This window comes from Mytilus trossulus, chromosome 1 (assembly GCF_036588685.1).
Source record: "Mytilus trossulus isolate FHL-02 chromosome 1, PNRI_Mtr1.1.1.hap1, whole genome shotgun sequence".
In the NCBI taxonomy this organism is placed as follows: domain Eukaryota; kingdom Metazoa; phylum Mollusca; class Bivalvia; order Mytilida; family Mytilidae; genus Mytilus; species Mytilus trossulus.
In genome coordinates, this window is record NC_086373.1 from 1,322,284 (window position 1) to 1,341,339 (window position 19,056).

General features: G+C 31.5%; 1 protein-coding gene across 1 annotated transcript in view; it reads left to right on the forward strand.

The window, feature by feature from the left end:
- The window catches only part of LOC134698876 (uncharacterized), a 249,622-nt gene that overhangs the window by 61,196 nt on the left and 169,370 nt on the right, over nt 1–19,056 (forward strand). Inside the window, exons 2-3 of the mRNA XM_063560556.1 lie at nt 8,133–8,167; nt 8,688–8,723. Coding sequence (XP_063416626.1) covers nt 8,151–8,167; nt 8,688–8,723 — 53 coding nt within the window. The 5' untranslated portion in view covers nt 8,133–8,150. The remainder of the gene's footprint in view (nt 1–8,132; nt 8,168–8,687; nt 8,724–19,056) is intronic.

The window sequence follows — 19,056 nt, forward strand, 5'->3', positions numbered from 1 at the left end:
TTGTATCATGTCACCTGAGTATAGAAATGATAGAAAAGACAAATTTTTTTATTTCCTATAGCTTCAATATGCATTTTTAAATGTAAATATGTGCTATGGCCTATATTGACCCTAAATTATTTTCAGTCTTACTTGTCTTGGCCAAAGACCCTTTAAACTAATATGATATGTTATTTGTAAGTTTTCTTTTCATTTAAAGTGCATTAAATACATATGTAAGGATTATTTTTAACTAAAAAGCTTTACAAATTTAAAATTGCTGGACAATATTTCATCTTCATGTAAGACCCCCCTTCATTGGAAAACCTCCATTTTTAGGCACAGGCTCATATAAATTTGACTTTTGAATAATTATGCTAAGTCTGATATATCAAATGAATAGTCTATTGCTTTAAATACATGATATTTAATATATTAAGGCATTTTAAAAGTATGTTTTTGCAATATTTTAATTTTAAAAGCCCCAAATGTTGATAATTGAAATTTCTCAATTTTAATGTCTAAATTTAACACGCAAAATTGAATATAGAATTAATCATATTGTCTTTAATATATATTCTATTGCTATGAATCTTTGTCAGCAGTTTTATAATATATTAGGCTTTAGTCATACCAAGTTTTATTAAGATTGGTCAACTTTTCATATCCTATTAGGTCCGAGTACACAGTTATCGTTGTCCACGAATATATCCTTAGTGTGGACAGTGTGTTCCTTGCCAATTTTTGTTATACCCTTCCAAATTTATTTCTCCATGTTTTATGCCTCATATTGCAAGTTGGGTGGGGGGGGGGGGGGGGGGGGCGGTTGAAATAACACTGTAAACAAATTTGGGTCATAAAGATTTCAAGACCCCTTTTACATAAAATTCTCTATATTTTGAGTTGGAGCTGATGAAGTTTTCTATGATTTTGATATAATTTGTCCCAAAAGTAGTACAACACACTGTAAAAATATTATTGAGAAAGCGCAGGTGGGATTGTTTTAATTTTCATTTATTGTCTAAAAGAAATGCAGGTGCCCTTCATTTTAAAAGGTATGCTGTCAACAGATAACATAAAAATATAAAAAACACACTAGTTATTCACCATGGTTATAAAATTGATAGTGATAACATTTGGAAACCAATAAAAGAAAAGGTACAAAATTGTTTACACATCTGTCAAAGTAGAAAGTCGATATACTCTGGAAAGTCCTAATTAATAAAAAAAATTCCTATTAATCTGGTTATAAGTAGGGAAACAGAGGTATACCTGAAAAAAGAAAATAAAAAGATTTGAATAAGATGAATTATATGGGATTTTATTTGGATAGTTAAGCGAATTAAGTAGAGCGTTATGTATTTTGTTTGGGTGTTAAAAGGGGGACATAGGAATGGTTAATGTTGATAGTTGGATAGACAGTAAAGGAGTAGGTCCGGTAAGGACCGATTTTGGCCTCAAATTTCAGGTTCATCTGACGAAAGAAGTGGACCACTTTTTAAACAATTAAGTGTCTATTTTATTTGATTCAATTAATTTTTGTGAAAGATTTTAACTAATTTAGTCATTAAAAACGCTCCGATTGAAGCTCAAATATGAAAAATCTACCAAATTTGCTGAAAAATGTCACTTTTAAGATGTTTTTTGTCAAAAATGAAAGTGGCCGCATCCGTGTTCTTCGTTAACCTTTATACATGTTATGTATTATCATTAAATACAACTTACATTTAAATATTTTGGATGAACACGAATGCGGCCATTTTCGTTTTAGAAGGAAACCGTCGAAAATTTAACAAAAATGCTAGAATTGTGAAGATTTCAGTTATTTGGCATGACTTAATGGTGCTAGTACTCAATATATGTACATCTTACTGGACCTACTCCTTTACTAAATCGTTATTTCAGATATTACACAAGTCTGGATGTGGGAATGCAATAGGTAAATAAGATAAGAAATTTGCAGATGCATAGATATTTTGACTATTCAGATTTTGATATCAAAACCTTACCCCATTATTACAAAAGCGCTTTACAATCGTAGTTTAAAATGACCGGGATCACACATGGTATATTTAAAGAAATAGGTGTGAAGAAACAACGATTATTTGGAAGCAGAAATATTTTAGTTCAGGACAAACATTTATTGTATTCTTCTTTTTCAAAAAGTCATATACAACTTAAGGATGATAATACGAAAGATTTTAGATCGTGCGATGAAATTTATCAACAACTATTATATAAATGTAAATGTATCTCAGAATACTCACGAGTTAAAAGTTTCATACCACAAACATTCATGCAGATTTAAAAAAACCAACGATGTTCAACGCACTTTAAAAAGTCACAAACTCAAAATTTCTGAAAGCTTTGAATTTCTAGATCCAGATAATAAAATAATAAGAATTAAAGATTTGACATTAACATATCTTCAGTTACATATAGATATTACTGCGACCCCTTAGGGTTAGTCCAGGTAAATGAATATTAATAGAAAAGTTAAAGAATTTCAAAAGAATTGTATACACAGGATTTTATCCAGAATCTATTACAGAATAATTTCAATTTTTGTTCCATCGCATCAATATTTTCAATTCAAATAATACCTCTATTTTTTTCTCAATCAAATATATAGTTTTCAAGTTTAAATGAACACATGTAATGGAAGAATGAGATTAACCATAGTATTATTTAATTTTAGAAAAAAAAATATCATACAAGTACCAGAGAAGGATATTTTGTCATTTCTATTAAAAGTTAGGAATGTTCAGTTTTGCCTTTTGATCTTAACTGACATAAAAATTGCACCGTACGCATTATTGCTCTCTGGAAAATCAGAAAGTATGATTATTAGGTTTTTGAATGATAAATAATATAGCCGTGTGTTAGGTTAGTGCATTAAAGTTAACTAAGCGTTGTTTTGAAAAAAGAAGGACGATAGACACCAGAGGGACAGTCAAGCTCATAAATCGAAAATAAACTGACAACGCCATGGATAAAAAATAAAAAGCAGACAATAAAAAGTACACAAGACACAACATAGAAAAACTAGAGACTAAGCAACTCGAACCCCAGTAAAAACTGGGGGTGATCTCAGGTGCTCCAGAAGGGTACATTGTAAGCATATCTTGCTCCGCATGTGGCATCCTAATCCTAACCATAACCGGGTTTTCTCATGTTATTACATACCCGGTGAAACTGTCACTCGTCTATGAGTCAGTTAATGCCTACCAGATAGAGTCAATTGTAGTGGTTATTTAAATATATGTACATAACACTTAGGGAGATTAAACTCATTTGATTTTTTCCTGGTCATGAGAGGCTGTTAAAATACATTGGTTCCTTAAAATTAAAATCACAAAAATACTCAAAAGGAAAGTCCCTAACCAAATGGCAAAAGCTGAAACAGATCAAACGAATGGATAACAACTATCATATTCCTGACTTGGTACAGGCATTTTCCGATGCAGAAATCTTATACTCATGCATTTATACATGTATATCAAGAAAAATAATGAAAATATTTGTAATCGGTAAAACAGAAGAAAAATAAATAATGTTTATTCTGTAAAAGAGGGACAAAAGATACCAAAGGGACAATCAAACTCATACATTAAAAAAAACCGACAACACCAAGGCCAAAAATGAATAAGACAAACAGACAAAGAATAGTACACACAACATAGAAAACTAAAGAATAAGCAAAACGAACCCCATTTAAAACTAGGAGTGATCTCAGGTTCTCCGGAAGGGTAAGCAGATCCTGCTCCACATGTGGCAACCGTCGTGTTGTTTATATTATTACCAATCCGGTAAATAGTCTTATTCGGTAGGTCACCTTCATGAAAGGGAAGGGGATTATAGTTACGACGTAAGGAACATATCCGATATCATTTGTGAAACGGTTATTCCATAACGGTCAATGGCGTACGGAAATTTTACGAAGGGATGATTTCAACTTCACCAATTGGAACTCTTGGTTTAATAGCTTCCTTGTGAACAGCAATCCTATATAAAAAAAATCATGGTAGGAAATGCAGGCATGGAAATATCGTATCAATTTGGAGATATATACCCCGTATGCAGGTGTTTCTGGAATGTTGAAAATTCATAATTGGAAAGCTGAAATCATCGCTTTTGTTTTGTTTTCAACCGACCCTCATTGTCAATTTCTAGATGTAAGTCATGATATGAGGCCGACTTAACTGTATATGTTGTATCCTTTATCTCTAGTTCAATTGGATAGATGCGTTCAACATAGTCACCGAATTTTGAATTATGCAGTGAAAGAACGTCATCTATATAGCGGAAAGTAGAGTTAAAGGATATTGCTAAATTCTTATCTTTCTTCTTAAGAAAGTTCCTATATGAAGTTAGACTTATAATGATAAAAAAAAACAAGTCGGCAAGAAGAGGACCGCAATTGGTTCCCATTGGAATGCCGACAGTCTGTTGAAAAACACGTCCTCCGATCGTAACAAGTATGGTGTCAATCAAGAAATCAAGCATCTTGATAATGTCCGTTTCAGATAATTTGTTTTGTTTGAAGCAGTCTAGGATTATGCCAGGCAATGGGCTTAGCGCGAGAAGGTAGGCATTCTTTCCGAATAGATTACGACAGTGAGGTCGTTGTTACAAATCAGAATTAAGAAACTGAATGGGTCTATCAATGCCCATGCTACGTCAATCTTTGAAGACCCAAATGTTGCGAAACCTCTTTCTAAATTATTAACATCTATTTCATCTTTTTTTTTTTAACAACATAATTAAATATTTATTACAAATATTGGCTTGTTACAATATCCTTCAGGAGTCCAAGCTCCTCCTGATGTTCCCTGTTACAATCGACTAATCCCTCAGGGTATTGAATGGTTGTAAAATACATATTACATTTGTATATCAAATATATATTAAATAATATCACTTAGTATGACTATTCATATGTTTTCTAATAGTTGCTAAAAAATTACTTTTAATTTTCAAACATACTCTTCTATTGAACTCATTGAGAAAAATTGAGAAAACGTTGACATTTTTCGTCTTTTGATCAGATATGTAATAGGATTTGTAAATTGAAAAACCAACAATTGTTAAAAAATAGTTAGTGTCAAAATATTCTTCGTCAGAAGTTTTATATCCAAATACCAAGTGTCTAAGTTTTAGCTTAAACATTATTTTACTGTTCTTTAAAACTTGATCTATTTTATTCCAAATTTGTTTTAAATACGGACACATTATAAAGAAGTGATGATAATCCTCTTCTTGTGTACAAAAATTACAAGAGCTATTGGTTAGACTTTTCCACCTGCATAAAAGTTTCTTTGTAGGTAGAATATGTTGTAGTAATTTCCATCTGAAAATTTTTAGCTTATTTTCTTTTAAATATCTGAATAAAAAATTGTTTAAATTGTTTTGATATAACACATCATCTATATTAAATATACGTAGCCATTTTTTGGTCCAATAGCTGGTTCAATTTTTTTTATTTATAAGAGACTTGTATAAAAGTTTATTCGATAGTGATTCTAATTGTAAAGGTAAACCTTCCAATATAAATTGATTTCTTTTTATATTAACAATACTTTTTACAGAGCTTTCCGACTTTTAAATTACTGCCCAATCTTTTGGTATTGATCTCTTTACTAAATTAATTTCAGCTATCCAGTTTGATTTATTATTTAGTTTATTGAAAATGATGTCTTGAGAAATATAGCCTTTTTCATCTATGATATCATTTACATAAATAAGATCGCTTTTAATCCAATTTTTGAAAAATATAGCTTTATTTTCAAATTTTATAAATTTATTGTCCCATAATATTTGTTTTCTTATATCTGTAAATGTATCTGTTTTTTTTTGTTAGACCTCCACCAGTTAATTTCCAACATTTTATGATATCTTTATAAAAATCTGGGATGTGTTCAATGCTTTCGTCTGGCTTATCCCCACTGTTTGTCTGAAACACTAACCAATTTGACCCAAAATTATAAAAATAGTGCTGAGGTATAATTTTCCAACCTCCTTCACAATCATATACTAATCTTTTTACCCAACTAGCTTTTAAAGCAGTGAAATAACTCATATATCTATCATATTCAATCCCCCCTTTTCATATGGACCAATAATTGAATTTCTTTTTACTTTATCTGGTTTATTATCCCAAACAAATTTAAAACAACTGTTTTCTATTTCTTTTAAATATTTCTCTGGAACTATGCAGGCAGATCCCACACAAGTAAAAATGGACACAATAAGTGTTTTGATTATCAAATTTTTTCCCAAAATAGTAAGATTTCATTTTTGCCAAGAACAAAATAATTTATTCATCTTTTCTATTTTATTTTCCCAATTTAATTTTTCACATTCCTCCCTACAATGCCCAAAGTATATGCCAAGAGTTATAGCTGGTCCATTACTCCAGTTGATTCCCTCAATTTTGTCTTTATATGATTTAAGCTTTCCTACCCATAACCCCTCTGTTTTATTTCTATTTAATTTCAATCCTGAATAAGAACCAAATATTTCAAATTCGTTCACAGCTACTTGAACGTCATATTTAGAACAACAAAATAAAGTAGTATCATCTGCTAGTTGCGAAATTTTTATACTACGACTTTTGCAATCTAATTTGATTTTTATACCTTTAAAATCAGTATTGCTTCTTAATCTTGAAGCCATAATTTCCACAGATAAAACAAATAATAAAGCAGATAAAGGACAATACCCCTCGTGTTTTTAAAGACATCAGATATCCAACCATTATTCATAACACATGTTTGAATATCGCTATATAAAGTCTTAACCCATCTTATAAAAGAATCATTAAATCCAAAATATTTTAAAACTGAAAACATAAAATTCCATTCTAGAGAGTCAAACGCTTTAGAAAAATCAACAAAGACTATAGCCCCCTATCTGTCTAAGATTAAAACCAATACATCTATTCTTTACATATCCAGTCTGGTCTTCTTTAACAAGTTTTGGTAAGATTTTTTTCAATCGTTGTGCTAGAGCATACGAAAGAAGTTTCATGTCTATATTTAAAAGAGAAATAGGACGATAATTATTTAGTGACAATGGATCACCTTTTTTAAATAATAGCGTTAATACACTTGTACGCTGTGAGTATGCAAGTGTTTGATCTTTATATCCACTATTTAAAATATTTACAACTATGAACTTTAATTTATCCCAAAATTTTCTATAAAATTCAACTGTTAAACCGTCTAATCCAGGAGATTTATTAAGTTTCATTTTATAAATAGCTTCGGAGCATTCCTCTATTGTAACATCCCCATCGCAGAGCGATTTATCATTTTTATCAATTTCTTTCTCTAGTTTACATCTATTTTATCAGCAATCAAAGACGGGCTTCAAAGTTGCGAAGTAAAACTATCTATTCTAGAGGTGGAGTGAATCAGATGTGGATACTTAAAAATTCCAAAGATCTTTTTAGAATACATACAATATAACTCTTTTTCACTGCCTTAATCCATTCGGAAAGAGTGTCTACGTCTTCCTTCTCGCGCTTAGCCCATTTTCTTGTATAGTCCTCGACTGAATCCATCAAAATTGTGAAGTTGTATTTCAAATTGATTGATTTGAGCAAGTGACAACTCTTCGACAGATCCACCAACAAGTGTATGTGATACACCACTAAACACATATTATATTCATAATTACTCTAAATATCAGCTCATAGAAACATTTTTTTCTGTGTATTTGAAGGTATGGTATAGATTGCTCTCTATTATTCGGATTCCCGGTTGTAGAGTGAATTTACTTTTCGTTAGTAATGTTTTGTATCAAACATTTTTCCTTCTAAAATTACTAAAAAGAATTTTTCGTCTATGAAGTGTACATTTGTATGTGAAATAACTACTAATTATACCAGTATCCCTAACACAAAAGTGCATAACAAAAAATACTGAACACAGAAAAATACAGATTTCCATTCTCAATTTTAGATATTTTATTATATTTAATGCTTTGATAAACCGAAAAGTTCTGTTGATATCTTCAGTTCATCTTGTTGATTTATAGATTATCATGGAAGTCAAAAGGTTGATTTTCTCGCTTGATATGAATCCATTGAAACCAAAATGATATAATCCTAAGACATTGCTTGTGTGTAAACAATAGTGTTTTTTTTACAGTAAGACGAAACGTCCGAAATGGGAAACATAATACGGTAAGCTTAAATGGAACAATATAACCACTTTTTATATTTTTGTGTTTTTTAATAAAACGAGTTTGTATGTTAATCAACGAGTCGTTTTGACTTTAGTAGACAATAAATACATCTACATCTACAATTTCTATAGACAAACATTTTATGTAGATATGAATGATGAATTTCCTTTTTTTTAATTTATTTATGCGAACATTCAAAAAATGTTGTGAACCATATATTTTATGTTTGTATAGCAAAATAGACGGTCCAATATATTCAAACTGTTTAAACTTGTTGATCGGTCGTGATCTTACAAAACCGATGCACTTTCCTTTTTTTTTGTTTAATGTTTCTGTTAAACAATAACATGAACTTGCAGTCGATATTTTCTTTTCTGATTTGGTTTGTTGAGAAATAAAGATACATAGGTTCTTTTTTGTAAACGTTAATTAGATCAAGACACATCAAAGCATATGTAAAAAATAAAATCAGATTGGAAATTTTGCCAGTTAAATTACGAAATGATTTTACATTACAGATGGATCAAACAGTATAAAAAGGAAGAATCAATACTGTGAGTTTATCAAGATAAATAGTTGTCGAGTGTTGTTTTTATGTTATATTTGTTTTTCTCATCGTATTTTGTCAAATGATTAGTTCGTTTCTGTGTGTGTTACATTTTAATGTTGTGTTTCTGTTTTGTCGTAGTTCTCCTCTAATATTCAATGCGTTTCCCCTCAGTTTTAGTTTGTAACCCGGATTTGTTTTTTTTTCTATCGATTTATGAGTTTTGGACAGCGGTATACTACTGTACTGTTGCCTTTATTTAAATGTTTTCGTTTAAAACAAAAGTTTGTATTTAAAAAAAAAAAAGTAAGTTGGGATTATGACAGTTGTTTTCTAATTGTTTTCTTTCGTTGTGCTTGAGCTTTTAATTTTGCTATTTGATAAAGGAATTTCTGGTTTAAATTTTCCTAGTAATTCAATGTTTTCATATTTTTCTTTCAACTTTGCCAGACGATTGTTGCCAAAATACTTAAAAACATTATTTCAACAGTCCATGTGGGGAAATATCTGCTTACCCTTCCGGAGCACCTGCGATCACCCCTAGATTTTGGTGGGGTTCGTGTTGTTTATTTTTTAGTTTTCTATGTTGTGTCATGTGTACTATTGTTTTTCTGTTTTTCTGTTTGTCGTTTTATTTTTAACCATGGCGTTGTCAGTTTGTTTTAGATTTATGAGTTTGACTGTCCCTTTGGTGTCTTTCGTCCCTTTTTTAAAAGCTATCAAAGGTACCAGGATTAAAATTCAATACGCCAGACGCGCGTTTCTTCTACATAAGACTCATCAGTGACGCTCAGATCAAAATAGTTATTAAGCCAAACAAGTACAAAGTTGAAGAGCATTGATGATCTAAAATTCCAAAAAGTTGTGCCAAAAACATCTAAGGTAATCTTTTCCTGGGATAAGAAAATCTTTAGTTTTTCGAAAAATTTAAAGTTTTGTAACAGGAAATTTATAAAAATGACAATATAGAAGTGCTGACTACTGGGCTGGTGATATCCTCGGAGACGAAACGCCCACCAGCAGTGGCATCGACCTTGATGTGTAAATAGTTATCAAAGGTACCAGAATTATAATCTAATACGCCACACATGTGTCTTGTCTACATAAGACTCATCAGTGACGATAAGATCAAAATGAATCCAGGCGACAGTAACTTCTGTTTATCAATATTCAAAAAATATCATACATGTCCAAGACCAAAAAAGATGTCGATAGCGACGATATCGACAATTTCGGTACTATATCGAATCGATATCGACGAATGAAGATAGCTTGAAAATACATACTATCGACGATATCGACAATAACAACACGATATCGAATCGGTATCGAAAATTTCTGAATTGAAAAAATTATGAACAGACAAGACGTCGATATTGTCGATATCGACAACAGCGATACGATATAGAATCCATATCGACATAGAAACTTTTAAACCTCTCCCCGATGATATATGATATATGGATATCCATTAAAGGAGAACATAATCTTAAAAGAAGTGTTGACAACCCATGACATCTAAGAAGAAGGCTAACAGAGGACAAAAGACAAACCCGGTAGCAAATAAGACATATAAGGACAAACAAAAACATTTGACATTGAACTAAAAACAGTTGACAAACGCTGATCCCGAAATACTTGGGCAACCATACCATATTCTTATTGCGTTAACATCTATGTATGGATGAATGTCAAGTTAAGATATTTTACATGAAGTCTTAAATGCATTGCTAACATAGAAAAAAATCGTATGTAAACTGGATTGAAAAAGAAAATTTACGGATTAACTTCAACCAGGGGGAAACACATATAAGTACGTACATTGTCCCCCTTTTGAATGATACCATCAATAATCAAATTACCTAATTACTTTATAATCAACATAGAAATTTACATAAAACAACATCATAGACAAAATGTCAATTGTGTCAAATTGTCAATTTCTTTTGGAATAATTCAAATTTACTTTGCTCATTTAGCGTTTTTCACCATTTTAACTTTATTGTATATATAATCACATATTGTTATATTCACAATTATCGACAGCCAAGGCAGAGGTTTCAGGCCGTTGTTCAAGCTATTGAATGTTTTTCTATATCGATTCGATATCGTCGATATCGTTGATATCGACAACCAAGACAGAGGTTTCAGGCCGTTGTTCAAGTAATGGAATATTTGGCGATATCGTCGATATCTACAACAAAGACAGAGGTTTCAGGCTGTTGTGCAAGTTATGGGAAATTGTCGATATCGATTCGAAATATGCACGGAAAATACAACTTTCAAAAAACAAGTGGTGTCATCAGCCAACTGTGAAATTTTTATTTCAGAATCCTCAATTTTTATACCAAAATTCTGATTGTATTTACGATAATCTAGCATAAATTTGACCCTAACCATGAAGAAATTGCAACAGAAGATTTCTAAGTTTTAATCATTAGCAATATATCACAAATATTCAGAGAAAAAAGTCCCATAAAATCTAACTTGAGGAAAACTTAAAAATAATGATTTCAAAATTCTTATGTAGATTTGCATTAACCAGGGAGATAACTCTGCAAAAAAAGGCAGAAATGTCAATAAAAATTGATACACAATTATAACTTTCCCGCCTATATTCAACAGAATGTATTGATTCATGATGTTTTATCCGTCTTTCGAGTATAACAAACAACTCTAAAGGTGTTTTCATATTTTTTATCCAGCTACAACCTAGATTTCATAATCTATTAGTTGACCATTTAATAAATTATTTAGAATGTCAAGGTAAAGAATCTCAAATGGAATGAAACTAATTAAGCATGTATTCTTCTAATTGTGGTTGACAGTTTTTTTTAAACAAGGTAGATGCTGAACAAATATAATTTACAGATGATAAAACAATACCAAGTATTCACATTATTTTTTTCAAAACCAGAAATTGCAATTTCTCGAATGAAAAATGTGCAAAAAAAAAACCAAAATACCCATAACATTTGGTTTTTTTTTTTTTTTTTTTTTTTTTTTTTACATTTTATGAGCATAAGATTATGTAATATGTAAAATACAAACTTATAACCCACTGAAAGTATCATATTTTACATGAATTTACGAAAATCCACCAAACCTGACAAAAACAGACTCATTTTTGCAGAGTTATCTCCCTTTTTAATGTTAATTTCCATAAGAAGTTTAAAATGCACAATTTGAGTTTTCCTCAAGTTAAATTTTATGGGATTTTTTTTCTGTGTATATTTGGGGCTTAATGCTTTAAATTAGAACTTAAACATTTTTCTTTTGCAATTAGTTGGAGGTTAAACTTATTTTGACTGAACTACGAATATTTATTGCGAAAGAGAGCCGTGATGTACTGCTTAGTAAAAGGTTCCTGGTTGGGTTCCCGGTCTGGGACTGAATTTTCGGCTGTACCTTTTACACAATTGGCGAGCGTGGTCTTAAGGAAAAGATAAAAGTCAGACGGAGGGGATGATAAATGGCTCAACCGTGTTAAAATGGAGCCATATATCTTGCACATAAAACAAGCTCTTGTAGATTCTGAAAAAGAGCAGGCTAATGCTTTCATAGCATTCTAAAACAAATTTTTTTTTTATATCAATCCAGATAAATTTGTAAAACGTCTGTACCAGGGCTTTTATTATTTTTGAATATTTACACTTTAACGCGCTCAGATTATGAAAAACTGAATTGCATATATCGTTTTCCAGATCTTTAAGCTTCAGAATAAAATTTGAAAAAAAACCTAGAATCATTTGAATATTTATCAAGGTCTTGTTTTGATGAGTACATATTTTCAAGTAAATTACTCTCTTGTTGTAGAATTTTTATCTTATTTCAATGTCGTTTACAGGTAATTTGTTTACAAATTATTTCTATAATTTTGTTTTTCTTATAAGATTTATTTGAATTTCTTTCGTTGCTTTCGCAGTGCAGGGTGTGTGATCGGAAAATAGCCCCCCCCACTGTTTGATTGTTTACAATTTGTTTTAATCTTCTAATTCAATCAAAAGTGTATTCATATTTTTATCCAAAAGTACGACATGGTTTGCGTAGTGGCCATTCCTGAGAAAGTCAAGTTCTAATTACTATGCATGACATCATGAAATCTTTTGATGTCAAGAAGCAAATTGATTTAACCATACTGGACTTTAGTAAGGCATTCAACACTGTGCCTCATCGAAAACTCCTAGACAAGTTAAAGAACTATAAAATTGATGGTAATAAAAATGCATGGATTAAATCATTCCTAATGCAACGCCACCAGCAAGTTATCGTCGAAGGGGATTTTTCATCATCTTGTTCCGTCGACTCAGGGGTGCCCAAATGAACTGTCCTCGGCCCCCTTCTTTTTCTATGTCATATTAATGACCTGCCGCTATGTGTAATATCACAGGTACGTCTGTTTGCTGACGACTGCCTCCTGTATAATACCATCAAGACACCACAGGACAAACTCCGAATACAGAAAGATATAGACTCACTTGACAACTGGGCAAATGACTGGGGTATGCGTTTTAATGTCAGTAAATGCTATGTCATTTTAGGTCTCCGCTCACATACAGTTATAACCACATATTAGAGCAAGTCAATGACCATCCATACTTAGGTGTAATTATTAGCAATAATTTAAAATGGTCATCACACATTAACAAATTCGGCAACAACGACAATTCTACACTGGGATTCATCAGATGGAACCTTAAACACTGCAACAAAATTTAAAAAAAACAGCTTACATCTCGCTAGTTCGTGGATTACTCAGGCACTGTATGGGACCCATATCTACAAAAAAGACATAAACCGCATAGAGAACATACAAAAAAGAGCAGCTAGATTTGTTTTCAAAGACTATAGACGTACTAGTTATGACACCTTCATGATGAAGGACCTTGGATAGAAACCTCTTGTGGAAAGGAGACAAGAACAACGACTGTTATTACTGTATAAAATAGTGAATGACCTGGTGGCCATCCCCACTGAACTTCATATAAAATTTAATGCAAGACCATCCAGAACTTCTAACGTCAAACAAATAAAACTTTTATCAGCAAATACTGACATTATATAGTTTTTTTTCGACAAACTATCACTGATTGGAACTTACTACCAAATACTGCCGTGAACTGTAAAACTGTTTAAAGTTTTAAGGAAGTTATATCGCGCGACTAGCTGGGGCAATATGCGCAATTGTTTCTGCATAGGCGGTAATGGTAACGTTTTATTCTGTTGCTCAGCCCATATCATAAACTTGTACATATATAATGGCTTGTTTCGAAGCTGAAACACTTTTTCGTGTGTGGTTAAATTTTCGGGTTATGGAGTTTGATTCATTTTTCCGTAAATTAGAAAACCCCGAGTATCCTTTTGCGATGTGGCTACTCATGATAAAAATTCCAATTTTTAACACAATAAGTTCTTTAAAAATTGAATACTTTGAAAACATTTGATAGCTTTATAGTTTTTACACATTTATTCTGTGTTCCCTAACTAATTTCTAAATTAACACAAATGGTTCAGCTCAGTCATTTGTTTATCATAGAAATGTGTCAAATTTCACTAGATTTTTTGTTTACACATGACTTTTGAGTTCCTCATTTCAAGGCACATTAGGGATATTGTCTCATATTGAAATTCATAGTTCTAATTTTTCCAAATATTTTTAGGTGATCTTTATCGGTATGACGTTTTGAATAAATATGTGGATTTTTGTCCATTTCTGAAAAAAAAATAAAGTCGTTTCAGCACTATATGGCAATGACACTTTTATCGCTATATTCATTTATTTTTAATACAATGTGTATGTATAATTAATTTCTTCCAGTATTCTTTCACTATTCAAAACAAAGACAAAACTTCTGATAATAACCTTAAATTACAATATGCAGACCCTGTGAAAGCATTCCATAACATTTTCTTGTGTCTAAAAGTGCATTTTGACAGAGAAATTATGCAAAAATGTAGATTTTATAAAAAACAAAAACAAAATAATTATTCTTACTAGTGGACATCTGGTATCTAATATGTGAAAAATAATCAAAACTACTGTGAAATTCATTCTTATCATGTAATTAGAGTGCAATGAAGTGCAAATTTTTAAACTTGTCCTTTAACATAATTCTATTTGAAAAAAAAAGGCTTTTTACATGTATTTCAGTGAAAACCTTTATCAGTGAGAAATGCATATAAAGTATTAAAGGAAACCATGTGACATAACATGTATTATGGCGTCATTAAATAACGACAGATCAAAATAGTGCCAAATATAGTTTGCAGTGTTACATGAAAAACAGTTGCCGCAAGATTTAACTTCAAATATCGAGTCGAAAAGATCAGTAACCAAGCCTTTTCATTTAATATCAAGACCATAGCAACAGTTTTAATATTAGCATATTTTTTACATACCGACTGTAAATTCAATTGCACAAATACCATAAATAACTAATTTAGCACCTGCCTAATAAAACAAAATGCTAACCAGTTATTCAAGACTTTTAAAAACCGTTAGTTTGCCATCTCATGATAAAAAGTAAAGATATGTCTGGAACTGAAATAAGACAAAAAATGTACTCAGGCTGTGTTATCATTTAATTAGTTTAAACATATTTATTTATAGTGGATTGGGAAACAAGTTTTACAACTTATATTAATCCCTTTCCACTTTGCGGGTGCGAGTGCTGCCTTGTAGCGGCATTAGCCTACTCTTTTTCGAAATCTACAAGGGTGTCTTTAACGTGCAAGAGATATGGCTCTCTCTTAACACGGGCCAGCCATTTATCGTCCCTGTCCGACGGACTATCATCGTTTCCTCAAGACCATACTCGCAAATGGTATCAAGGGAGAGCCGAAAATTATCATTTAATTTAAACACATAAGTATTATTGAGAGAGAAAAATCTAACTCTTGACAGTTTTATCACAAAGAAAGAAAAATGCTTCTCCCTTGTTGCTTAGCCACCTTCATTTAAACCGTTTATATTAGAAGAATTGAGTAGTGGCTAACTAGCTTAATGGTTGAATAGCAATATTGTTTTCAAGAAGGTTTGACCATCCCTTCTTTTCACTGAGAAATGTCAATATCTAGTGTTTTGCTCGCGAGCATTAAAAATAGTTATTCATGATTTTCTTAATACATGTACATGTTTGTTTCCTGTTAATTTGCATATGATATCTACTGACCAGGGTCAAATCATTGGATAAAAGCACATGTAATGATGTATCACACTTTACTCGGGTGAAGTGTGTTATCTCCCTTGATTATCATTTATTCCTGTAGACCAGAGTGATAATTACATAACAAACACTATATCGTGCCATGTTATCTTTTTAATAATATAATAATATTACATGTTAGTTATTTCTTGCATTTTTCAAATAAATAAACAATTCCTTTCGGATCTCTCGGGGGTAAACAAAATTATGAGTGTGCCTAAAAAAAGTGTTCAGCCCCGTGCCAATAATGCATTTTAAAAGCGAAAATTTCATTGCCATTTGACTGATCTTTATCAATAATATTTATCTTAAACCATTTATGATAACTAGGTATAAATTAAAAAATACTAACCATCATTTTCACAATTTTCTGTGGTGTACAAGGTGAAATCATCTTAAGATATCTCTGGACTTTTTCTTAGAAGATGGGGCAATATGCGCACTTGTTTCTGCATAGGCGGTAATGGTAAAGTATTCTTCTGTTGCTCAGCCCATATCATAAACTTGTATATGTTTTGGCTTGTTTCGAAGCTGAGACATTTTTACATGTGTGGTTAAATTTTCGGGGTACGAAGTGAGATTCATTGTTCCGTAAATTATCAAACCCCGAGTATCCTTTTGCGATGTGGCTCCTCAGGGTAAAGAAATCCCATTTTTAACACAATAAGTTCTTTAACAATTTAATACTTTGAAAACATTTAATAGCTTTATAGTTTTTACACATTTATTCTGTGTTCCCTAACTTTCTAAATTAACACAAATGGTTCAGCTCAGTCATTTTATAATAGAAATGTGTCAAATATCACTACACAGAGATTTTTTGTTTACACGTGAGTTTTGAGTTCCTCATTTCAAGGCGCATGAAGGATATTGTCATTTCCTGGATAAGTTTCGCTCAGTATTTTGAGTTAATTTCAGTATTACACAGATACAGATACAGATACGAAAAAGAGGGTTTTCTGAATTTCGATGTTATTTTAAAAATTGTACTCTCTTTCCCGAAATTTCATGTTCTAATGTTACGCCTCTTATTTCACTTTTTATGGTATCCCATTTCAAACTTTTTTTTCTAAATTGTGATATTTATTATCACATTCTGATAAAGTTTTTTTTGACTATATCCACATAATCTTTATCTGTCAGTAAACCCCAGTTTAATTTCAAGAAAACCGGGACATCTCTCACTAAAATTTTCGCCAGACAGTGTCAATTTTATAAGTATGATCAGTTTTTATAGACGGGACAATGGAGGTTTTGATAACATTGCTTGACAATTTTTTTTATATTAACCAAACATCTAAGCGACATTGTTTAATAGGGGGTCTTTGACGCCAAGTATATAATCTATAATTAACAATTTTGTCCTCCAAATATCACATAACTCAAATTCTTTTACAAACTCTTTTCATGTTTGACAGGTGTGTTATATTTTGAACCACGCATTTTGTCTAAAGATGGATTTAGTATCTTATAAAAATCTCCACCTAAAACCAGATTTTGATCTAACGTGTCGTTTAATAAAATCTTGAATTTTCCAATTTATTCAATTTGATCATTTAAGAAAATTTTGGTGGTTGAATGAATAAGATACCTTACGTTTTCATCTGCTATTTTCCCTTTAAAATATAGTCTGTTGAGCTGTTTAACAAAAAAGCAACATCTCTATAGTTTTTTATATATTATAATAATATTGTTTTTATATAAAAAGAAGATGTGGTATGATTGCCAATGAGACAACTATCCACAAAAGACCAAAAAGACACAAACATTAACAATTATAGGTCACCGTACGGCCTTCAACAATGAGAAAACCCCATACCGCATAGTCAGCTATAAAAGGCCCTGATAAGACAATGTAAAACAATTCAAACGAGAAAACTAACGGCCTTATTAAAGTAAAAAAAATGAACGAAAAACAAATATGTAACACATAAACAAACGACAACCACTGAATTACAGGCTCCTGACTTGGGACAGGCACATACATAAATAATGTGGCGGGGTTAAACATGTTAGCGGGATCCCAACCCTCCCCCTTACCTGGGACAGTGGAATAACAGTACAACATAAGAACGAACTATAAAAATCAGTTGAAAAAGGCTTAACTCATCAGATAGACAAAAAATACAAGTGGACGTGGCCGGGTACTTATACATCCCGACACAAAAAGGCACAAAGCAAAGAACTGAGAGTACTCGCAGTTATCTGACAGCTAGTTCAAAGCCACTAACAACTAATAAAAAAATCATGCCTCTAAGACTAAACACTCAATCCGTACACATCCAACATACAATGGATTTAGTGTAAAGACGTCATAAACAGCCAGAGAAGAACATGACCGTGTGCAATGCCAAGTTACAGGTATCGACAGATTGTAGATCCATGAAAATGTATATGTATATTACATATTAGTAATATTTAGTTAGCTTTTAATCTACTGATAACAAAATCAATATTTATACCAATAAAAACAATATTCAATGATCGTATTACAGTGTTGAATAAGTAACCTTTAAGAATAAGTTATGTAAAGGAGCAACAAGTTTACTTGGATCATTTCTAAATTTCCGGGCACGGTTAACAACATTTCCGTAAAAATGAGGAGGTGCTATCCCGTTTGAAATAAGTTTTCTACAGGTACAAACAAACTTCAAAACCAAATCTTTATATCTATGGAAAAAATTAGTAAATGTTTTAAGTATTTTATGGTAACGATATCCCTGGTTTAATAATTTTTGGTTTAATAGTTTTATGCAGTTTGATGCAGACCAAGAATTACACGAAGACGCGTGGATAAGGTTTACACAGCGTTTACTCGTCTGTACTTCATGTTAACTCTGCATTGTTAACTCAAAACTTAAATAAACCGAAAAAGGATGCGGGCCGTTTAATCTCACCTTCAACATCGTGTTAACGCGAGAAAGGCGCGCCTTCACGTGAAAGAGGCGGGAATTTTGTGTTTTGTGTATAAAGTAAACGCACATCTACTACTGCATAGTTGGTTTCACTGATGACGTAACCAATGCTAATTCTTTAATGATTCATCTCAAAGTTTAAGTATTATATGCTTGATACTTGAGTACTTTATATAAATTAGAATTATTTGCAAGACATAAAGGTTTGTATATGTTGTTG